The sequence below is a fragment of the Hydra vulgaris genome, chromosome 06 (genome assembly GCF_038396675.1).
Source record: "Hydra vulgaris chromosome 06, alternate assembly HydraT2T_AEP".
Taxonomy (NCBI): Eukaryota; Metazoa; Cnidaria; class Hydrozoa; order Anthoathecata; family Hydridae; genus Hydra; species Hydra vulgaris.
The window spans coordinates 31,194,792-31,206,062 of NC_088925.1; the positions used below are offsets into that span (position 1 = coordinate 31,194,792).

The following is an 11,271-nucleotide window of genomic DNA, read 5'->3' on the forward strand; positions in this document are numbered from 1 at the left end:
ACATTACAGTATGTAATAAAATGATTTTGGCTAATTTAATAATCATATGCAACCTAGATTTTAAATAAAATTTAGTTATTAACTCAAACTGTTTGCTGCATTTGTAATTCAGAATATGTCATATGGCCTAGTTAATTACGCTTGATAAAAAATTTCTAATCTCCCATGGCCTAGAAGTTCATCAGATATAAATTCAATCTAAAGTATAAAAATAGTCAACATTCAAAGAGTTCATAGCATAAATAAACTTGCAAAATCTAATTTATTTTGCTTGAAATGATTAATGAAAGAAATAATGTTTATGACCCTTAAATCTAAGAAATGTAAAACTTAAAATTTAAAACACCTTGAAAAGCTTGTTAAACTAAATTGTGTGAAGTGTTTGATTTAATCAATATAAAGAATTAAATAAAAGATTATTTTACACAAAGCCATTGTTTTATGCTTTTAAAGTTGTTGATTCTAATATTTTTCAAACCTCTGTATTCTATACCATGTAGTTAGGCGCACTGTGGTTGGTAAAAAATCGCTTTTAATTTGTCTTCAGATTTTAACTTGACAAAAGTAAAATTATTTAAAGCGAAATGCAAATAATTAATTGTGGAAACGAATAAAAACCAAACGTTTTTAAATAACCTCAAAAACAAAAACTTTTTCATAAATTCAGAATGTTTTTGATTTTATTTCATTATAGCTTTATACTATTTCTTTTATCTGACTTTTGTTTTAATGTAATGTTTTTCATTATTGTCTTATTGACTAATTTACTTAGGGATTGGCACAGTGCAGTGTACATACATTGACTGACTTGAATAGGAAGAACATGCAAGGATGGTACATACATTGACTGGCTTAAATAAGGAGAACATTAGAGAAAATCAACTTATTAAAGAAAAAACATTATTTTAAATTTTTAAACCTTTTCAAACCTAATTTTCAAATTTTTTTAAAGTTAATAGACAATGGTAATAATTATAGTTTATTTATAAGTTCAAGTATTTTCAGGTGCTGGGTTGCTATATTGACTGAGAGTTGGGTGGTATAAATATATAAATACATGTAAATACATATATATATATATACATATATATATATATATATATATATATATATATATATATATATATATATATATATATATATATATATATATATATATATAAAAGGCTTGGGCAGGAATGGCGTGCGATTAAGTGCTAATGCTGACCATGCAAATGATTTTATTTTTTGACAACTTGACCACAACTGTTTATATGTTTAGATGATTTTTAAACATTTTAGATATGTGCTGAAAAAAGAAACACTAGCTAAACTTAAACTAGGAAAAAAATTAAAAAAAAAATTAAAAGAGAAATTCCTTACAAAAAAGAAAATATATAAGCATTAAAATAAAACTAACAAAACTCGAAGCAAAAATTACTTTTTGTTACATTTTTAATTCCATTTAAAATAAATGATTTAAAAATTTATCTTTTAAAACGTTTTATTAAAGTTATGCTGCTGACATTTTGGAAAATTATTGGTATCTCCAGTTTCCTGTATATAAAACAGATGAACTTTGGTTTGAAAGTTACTGAAAAGTCATTGGTTTTATTTAATTTTTGAAAAAGGCCACCCACCATGACCCTTGATTACACACTGGCTCCCATATGTCAGTGAATTTTTTTTTCTTCAAAAGTATATCAACCTGGGTCTCAAAAGAACCATAATTTCATAGAGATTTCAAAATTCATAATCTTTTTTACTGAAATTTTTTTTTTTTTAAATATTGCAATCGAAATGTCATAAAAAATAACCTTTTCAATTTTTCGTTAAAAATTGTTGTTTTTTGGTATATAAAATTTGAGCAATTCATTTTTATTTGAAACCATTATTATTTCTGAAATCTCTATGAAATTCTGGTTCTTTTGAGATCCAGGTGGATAGACTTTTGAAGAAAAAAAAATTCACTGATATATGGGATAATCAGTGTGTAATCAAGGGTCATGGTGGGTGACCTTTTTGAAAAATTAAATAAAACCAATGACTTTTTAGTTACTTTCAAACCAAAGTTCATCTGTTTTATTCATTTTTGATTTTTATCAGTCCATATAATTAAGAAACTAATTTACTATGTATGCTAGAACTATAAGAAATTTTGTTAGTTTTATTCTTACGTTTATTCATTTATTACATTTATTCGTTTTTACGACTATTTGCTTCTAAAAATATTTTTGCTATGTTTGACGTTTTTTCTAAATACTCATATAATAGGAAAATTAGAAAATAAATTGTTATTTATTTGTAAAAAATATTATTTCATTAATAAATTTTGTAATGATGGAATAGTTTAAATAAAAGAATAACATCTTTATTTATATAAATTATGTGGTAATTACATTTATTAAAGAAACTTATATAAATAAGTTTCTTTAATTAATGTAATTACCACATTTGATTTATGTCTGAAATTGTTTCCTTTATATTGCCCAATTTCCAATGTTCCTATCGAATCACTAGAGATAATGAACATAACGATTACACTGTTTAAAAAAATGTATTTAAAAGCTTAAAAATAAATTTTAAATAGGCTCCTAAAAATTTTGTTGAAAAAGTTCATTAAATTATTAATGCACTAGCCCACAAGATTTTGGATCATCGTTTCATTTTTTTACATGAAAAATTTGTTTAAAAAGAAAATTTTTTTTACAAATAAATAGCAATTAGTTTCTTGCTTTCCTGTGCATTGATAAAAACAGTTAAGTTTAGCAACTTTACTGTTTTTATCAATGCAATAAAAAGATATTTGAAAAACAAATTTAAAAATTGTCAGTGTTTCTAACACAAATTATTAAGTATTTCCTTAATATACTTACTGAAATAAGTTAAAATAAGAAAATATTGTATATGCGATTGGAAGGCTTGCAAAAGCCTTCCAAACGTACACGCTTTCCGTAAGGCTTGCAAAAATGGAAAAAAAGAAAACAAACAAATTATTAAAGTAATTTTTTTAATAAAATTTAATAATTAAAAAAAGTAAATAAATTTTTTATTTATTTTTATAAAATTTTTATACAACTTTTGTATTTTTTTTTATAGAGTTGTTGTTGAAAAAAACATCTTTTGTAATTTTTTATTACAATTGAAAGTTTCGATATGCAATTTATTCATGATTTTTACACACTGACCCTTGATTACACACTGGATTACGCTCCACTTAAAAATGTAAGTTCAACTCAAATGTAAATGCTATTTTACAATTTCTGACCATCATTGCCATGACCAAATAATAGCTCATTGTTTTCTCACTGTTTGATCAAAATCAAACTACCCACATTCAATAAAGTAAAATACTTCAGTGATAGTGCTGTGTCACAGTACAAAAATTACAAACGTCTGTTAAACTTAACGTATCATCTTGAAGATCACAATATAAATGCTGAGCACCACTTCTTTGCTACACCCCATGGCAAAAGTTCATGTGATGGAATAGGAGGAACTATAAAAGAGAAGCAGCAAAAGCGAGTCTACGAGCAGCAAATGCAAACCAGATTCTCACACCAAATGAACTGTTTACAAGGGCTAAAAAAAATAATAAACGGGTTAACATATTTTACATTTCAAGTGATGGTATTAATAACTATGGCACTAATCTTAACCTAAAGAAATGATATGATGAAATGAGTACAGTCCCAGGTACAAAAAGCTATCACAGTTTTGTACAAAGGGAAAAAAATTATTTTTACAGAGAATCTATAGCGATAATGTCTATGATACCCATTTGCTAAATAACATTAACTTGGCAAAAAAAGATCCTTCAAACTTTCAACCTGGTAAATACATTGCATGCTTTTACGACAATGAATGGTACTTAGGGCTTATGCTTGAGATTTGTAATGAAAACCAAGATAAAACCAAGGTAAAATTCATGCATAGAAACAAATAAAATTTAAAATGGACTAATGATGTACAATCAAGTGAGTGTAGGGTTACATTTGACAAAGTAATATGTCAAACAGAATGCTCCATCCATTAAGGGTAGAAGTGCTTGTGACTTCAAACTTGCTAAAAATGATTATGACAGTATTACGAGTTATGTAAATCAGAAATAAAGAAATTAGTGTACTTGTGTTTCATGTGTACATACACTTCTTCTTTTAGCATTTTTATTTTTTATTTTTATTTTTTTTAAATATAATATAACTTGTGCTATTACGTATCCTTTTAAACTATAAAAGCATTGCACTCAAAATGTTAAAATTATGTCATAAGATAGAGTATAGATCTTAAAATTTTTTTGGTGTCTATATATAGAACCTTTCCAGTAAAAAGCTTTATAATTTTTTTCAATTGTTTACGCTAATTTCTATGTCTGCAAAGTTTATGTAATTTATTATATTTTCCAAAAAAGTGATATTTTAATAAGCTGCTTCAAGTGTTAAACTAACTTTTAACACTTTATTTTAATTTTTTCCACAAGTGGTTGCTCAAAGTACACAAAAGTAGAAAAAATTGGTACTGCCTGTCTATAGGTATTGAACTGCATCACTAAAAGTTTCCAAAAATTTTCCTATTATTGCATTTTATAGCAACTTTAGGGTACAATAACTTATCAATTCCTCAAAGCCAATACCTACAAAATTAGATTATTTGGGTTAAAAACTATCAACATACAAAATTTCAGGTGATCTCCTTTTTTATTTACAAAGTTATGCTGTCAAAAATCAAAAAAATTTACTGTAAGCTCAAGGTACTTAAATTTTTCAGATTTTGGTCAATATTAAATCAATCATAACTTTTTAACAGTTTCTGGTCTTCAATTTTTTTTTTCCGGACCATTCATAAAAGTTTTACAAATTTAAAGACCAGAATTTTTCACAGAATTTTCAATTCGCGATCACTTAATTTGCCCCTTGTGAAGTTTATTGGGATTTCATTTTTGTTTGTTTACTGGTTTGACAAATTTTTTAATTTATGTTTGAATTTTATCACAATACTCTGTACTTATTTGCCAATCCGTGTATGAAACTAGATGGAGTTGTAAAAAAATAAAAATGCTTTACAGGAAGTGCCCCATTTTTACCTATAAATATCAAACAGGTCCCTAATGTTATGGAAAAAAAATTTCTTTAAAAGTGTCATGTTGGGTCTTAAAAAAACAAAACTTTATAAAGATTTTAAAAATAATAATTATTTCATATTTAGATTATTAATTTGCATTTACTGTGGAAAAACTGTTGTTTGTTGACATTAATAAAAAACTTTATTAATGTTAAAATTTTTTTTAATTTTTTCAGAGACATTTTCATAAAATATATATATTTTTTTGAAATCTTTATAAAATTTGGGTTCTTTTGAAAAAAAAAGCATGGCATACTTTTAAAGAAATTTTTTTTCTTTAATATTAAGGACCTGTTTGATAACTAAGTGTAAAAATGGAACTGTTCCCTAGGTCTCTTATAATTATTTTTATTATCTTTTATTCATTTACAGGTAGACACAACAAAATATTTTATGATTTAGGTGAGCAGTCTGACGTCATACTGAAATAGCCTGCTGCTGGGGGCTTCAGTACATACATCGCCTGACAAATAGCCTGACTCGCAGCGGAGTGCTGCTACATTGAGTATATATATATATATATATATATATATATATATATATATATATATATATATATATATATATATATATATATATACATATATATATATATACTATATATATATATATATATATATATATACATATATATATACATAAAAATATACATACATATATGTATATATATATTTATATATATATATATATATATATATATATACATAAAAAAGAAAACTCAAAAAAAAATGAGTAGTCTCCTCGACTGTAATGGCCCCCCTCGGGCCTTGGGGAGGTGAATAATCTAAAAAAAAAAAAAAAAATTATACATATATATATATATATATATATATATATATATATATATACATATATATATATATATATGTATATATATAAATACATATATATACATACAAATATATATAATATATATATATATATATATATATATATATATATGTATATAAATTTATATATATATATATATATATATACAGAGAGAGAGAGAGAGAGAGAGAGAGAGAGAAAGAGAGAGAGAGAAAGAGTCTTGTATGGTAGTTGAAAAGTTTCTTCCATAAACTGTAGTTTTAAAGAGAGCGCTAATAAACCAGACCAGAAAAAGTTTAAAAACTTAAATAATTTTTTTTCTTTCTTAAATGATAGACTGCCTGCCCTAACCAAACCCTCAGTCGATGTAGCAGCACTTTATTGCGAGTCAGGCTATAAGATAGCCGATGTAGCAACACTCCATTGCAAGTCAGGCTATATAATAGTCAATGTAGCAACACTCCGCACATATTCAAAAAAAATGTTTATAAAAAACAAAAACACTATTGAAAAACTTTCAAGTCATTATTATTGCGGTTTTTTAAAAAATTATAAAACTTAATGTACTTCCGCATTATTTTAATTGCTTTGACTTTTAGATGATATAAAAATGTAGCTTATTTGTTGAGGTCGCGTAATTGTTGTTAGAAGAGACTTTTTTACCATAAAAGTCTCATTCTATGACTACGAAATAAGGATATATATATAAATATATATATAAATAAATATATATATATAAATATATATATATATATATATATATATATATATATATATATATATATATATATATATATATATATATATATATATATATATATATATATATATATATATATATATATACATATATTTATAATAAATAGAAAATTTTTTTTCAGTTTCAACAACATGTTTGTTTATAGAATAATCATTTTCAAGTATAAAGCTGTTAAATACAAAAACTATTTAATATATAGTGAAAAAAAACATTAACTGGATTCATTAGTCAAACAAAAGAAAATATGAAAGGTGTAAAAACCTATGTTAAAGAATAATGTAAAATGTAAATAATTAGTGTAATATATACATCATAGAGTAATAGAAAACATCGATTAGAGCTGGAGTAATAGCATGTAATTGAAAACCTGTTTATAAAGATCAGGTGTGTCCCACATAATGTGTAACGCTTCTTTGGTTTTTAAGTGATGCGCAGTTTGGGCGTAGTCTAACACTGAAAAAGAGTCTTTAATGGCTACATTTTAGCAACTAATTTTTGAATAAATATGTTGATCTACATGAGAAGTTTTTTTTAATTTTAATTACTCCTTAATTCTTTTAATTCAAATGCCAAGTGGTTTGACCTACAATTGAGGTGACACAATTGAGTACCAAAGGCTTGGCTTGTAGCAAATGTAACTCCATAGTTCAAAAATGGCTTTAAAGTTGACCCACAAACTTCAGACCAATCCCATAACCTCTGTACCATGTTAAATAATGGAAAAAATGATCAAAGAGAAAATTATAAATCACTTAATATGTAAAAATCTTCTCCCAAAATGCCGACATGAATTTTGATAGCAAAGAATCTTGTACTACTAATTCCTTGAAACTATGGATTTTTTGACCTACATTTAGGGTCGCCAGTTGTCCAGCTTTTATGGTGGAAAATACAGTGCCAAACCTCTAAAAATATTTTTTTTTTACTTTATTTTCCTTCATTTTTATGAAGGAAATTATGCCGGACATTTGGCAACCCTACCTTTACTGCATCTTATAAGCTTCCTTATTTAAAAAAGTACAAATGTAAAATTGCAAAAAAATTCAAGAGCCGGTTTGCAATTATTAACAAAAACAAAGTGATGCAATTTTTATTTTGTTATACAATACTTGAAAAACATTTTAATACCTCTCTCTTGTGTTCTTCTAACTCAGATTGCAGCATTTTTATTTCGCTATGAATCAAATAGCTTATACCACAAAATTGACAAACGGTTTCACACCGCGACATATTTTTAATAGAATCAGGTAGAGGATGCTCAGGTTGGTAAACTTTATCCATTCTTTATAAAGATCTAAAATAAAAATTTTAACAAAAAAATTTCTTAAAATGAAAATGAAAGTGGTTAACCGTTATGTAAATTGCTTAGTTACGTAAAATTAATGACTGAATTTATTCCGTCAGTAATATTCAACGCTTTTTGCGTCTAGTTTAAATTTTACATTTCAAGTTTTAAATTTTACATTTCAAATTTTACATTTCAAGTTTAAATTTTAAATTTCAAATTTTATATTACAGTTGTTGAATAATAGTTTGTTATATTATAGTTGTTGAATGTTTTTTATATATATATATATATATATATATATATATATATATATATATATATATATATATATATATATATATATATATATATACAGGGGCGCCCAAAGCATTTTTTGGTCTTTGAGCTAACTTCCAGACATGGAGCAAACTCCAAACATTTATATGTTTATACTTATGTCAAATAAGGATGCTTTGCAAAAAATTGCGGTGATTGGAGAAAAAAAAAGCCTCACAATTTTTGCCCCCCCCCCCCCGCTCCAAACGTTAGAGCAACAAGTTGATGAAAAATTTTTTGTACTATTTTCAACTAGACTTATATTCATCGATAAATTTTAAGTTGTATAGTATTATCTAGCGTTAAAAAATTATGACAATATAAAACTAGCAACCCCCACAAATTGTAGGGGTTTAAACTTTATATGGTCATAATTTTTGAACACTAAAATACTTTACTATGATATTTAAAATTTATCGATAAATATAAGTCTAGTTGAAAATAGTACAAAAAATTTTTCATTTACTTGTTGCTCTCACGTTTGGGGCAGGGGGGCTAAAATTTTGGAGTTTTGGTAGATTAGGGTAATATGAGCACTTTGGTAATATGAGCATTCTAAAAAATTTCTTAGGTGTAAGCAGTAAAGTTAAAGTTGCATTGTATTTTTTGGATCGACTTTATGTGGTGATAACAGGAATCAATACAATTAGTGTAAATCTTTATGCAGTACTTAGCGGCCTATTATCTAATTAAAACGCTCTTAAACTTTTTGCGTTGATAAAATAATATCATCACGCATGAATAAATCTGTGGCGCGAAATTTTGGTGCTAGAATAATGAAATTAATTTTTTCATAAAGAAAAACATGTTAGCCAATAATCCAATCCATTTTTGTTTGAAAAACAATGCATAGAAACATTTAGTTTAGATTTTATTTAAAGATGCATTTTTGTGTAATATGAGCATGCTCAAATTACCCAGTATTTTTCATTAAAACTACCTAGTTTAAAGTCCTAAAATAGCAGTGGTTTTAATTGCTTTTTAAATAAAAACAAAACATAGTAAAAAATTTAATATTTTAACAATACAAAATATTTTTCTGTAATTTAAATTCAAAAAATTTAAATTTTTATCGATCAAAGGTTTGATTTACTATTAGGTTTGAATTTTTATCGATCAAAGGTTTGAATTTTTATCGATCAAAGGTTTGACTAGTTTTTTCTTTTTTCTTTTTTGCGTAAAACATAGTAGTATTGCTTTAACAAAAATTGGCTTAAAATTTGATCTTTTAAGGATAAGTTTTGTTAATAACGAATCATTATATTTCATAAAATTAGTTCTAATTGTAGGTAGTTCTAAATGTAGGTATTTTTTACTTAAGTAATGTTATTTTTTTGAGCTAATTTAAAGTGCTCATATTACCAAGTGGTCTGGGTAACATGAGCATTTTTGCTACTTTTTTAAAATCTCTGTGTTTTTAAGAAAAAATAATCGTATGTAGGGATCCTTAAAAATTGCTTATTCGCAAAAATTTTGGATTTAGCATAGTTTTTTTTTGAAAATATTCCGATTTTCGCTTAAGGTGCTCATATTACCCTAACATACACCATATATATATATATATATATATATATATATATATATATATATATATATATATATATATATATATATATATATATATATATATATATATATATATATATATATATATATATATATATATATATATATATATATATATATATATATATATATATATATATATATATATATATATATATATATATATATATATATATATATATATACATATATATAAGACAAATTAATGAACAAGACAAATTAATGAATAAGTTCGAGATATTCTGATTTACGCAAAAAAAAAATTTTTTTTTTGGAATAATAACGATGATAATAATAACCATTAAGGAATAATAAGTGAGTATCCGAATCAGAAACCCAAATAACTTTCCAAACGTTATGTTCAATATTTTCAGAAATTCTGATGATTGTAACAACGAAATCTTCAAGGTTTTTTTTCACATAATAATTTAACATTTTTAAATTTTTATGTTACGATTAATGATTTTAAACTTTACAGCTGAATGAAATGTATTTTAAACTTATCAAACGGCTGTTACCCGTCATTTAATCATGCTACTCGGGCAGTATGAAACGGGCGGGTACCCGTCAACAGTCGCACCGAAGTTTTGGATAAATGCTTTACTACGTAATCGTAATAAATAAAAAAGCTAGCAAAAAATACGATAAAAGTTGGAGGAAAAATTTTCGAGCTTTTACAGTTTCGTGACGATATTAAACATCATTAAAAATGTTTATAGTCGTTTCTACATTTTTTTCGCGGAAATTCTTTTTTCTCACCCACAAACGGTATAAAATAGAAAACTAACAGTAATTTTTTTTTAAATCTTTTCCCGAAGTTTCATCGTAACTTTCCGCGGTTTTTTTTTTATTTACTTTTATTGTACATGCTCCAAATACATTTTTACATGGAAACTTCCTAAAAAAAACTTCCTAAGAAAATCTGAATAGAGAATCAGCTTGATTCAGTACCATCATTTAAACCATGTTTTCTTATCTGACTTCCCAAACTTTGCGCGAAAATGCCAGATAACCTTTAATAACTAAGATACTAAAGCACTTTTAAGAAAAATAAATAAAAAATGCATAAGAAAAAAAAAAACAAAAAAAAAACACACTAAGCAAACTAAAATAACTTTTTTATGACATCTGTGAGCGCTAAAATCTCGACTTAAACTGTGTTTTTATTATATAACTGAGCAAAAAATACAGAGATGCGGAGTCCCAAAAAGGACTCTGGGTTTGAGTTACAAAATTATTATTTCTTTCTAGTTTTTGGTATTCAGGAACTCTAAAAATATATAGATACTGTTGGAAAAAAAAAACCTAGGTTAGAGGAACAATCAATTTTGAACCCGGAGTCCTTATGTATAATGGTGTCTAGGAGCGATTTTAGGAATAAAATTAGGGAAGGCAAATCTTTAAAAACTGCCGACTGCCTTTTAAAAAAAAA

The 11,271-nt window shown here is 25.3% G+C and overlaps 1 protein-coding gene across 4 annotated transcripts in view; it reads right to left on the minus strand.

Annotated features, from left to right (window-relative positions):
* The window catches only part of LOC101239997 (girdin), a 57,516-nt gene extending 49,413 nt beyond the window's left edge, over positions 1-8,103 (minus strand). For all 4 annotated transcript variants that reach the window (XM_065799852.1, XM_065799853.1, XM_065799854.1 and 1 more), the window contains exon 1: positions 7,799-8,103. In XM_065799852.1, the coding sequence (XP_065655924.1) occupies positions 7,799-7,951 (153 nt within the window). In that variant the 5' untranslated portion in view covers positions 7,952-8,103. The remainder of the gene's footprint in view (positions 1-7,798) is intronic.
* Between the last annotated feature and the right edge of the window lie 3,168 nt (positions 8,104-11,271).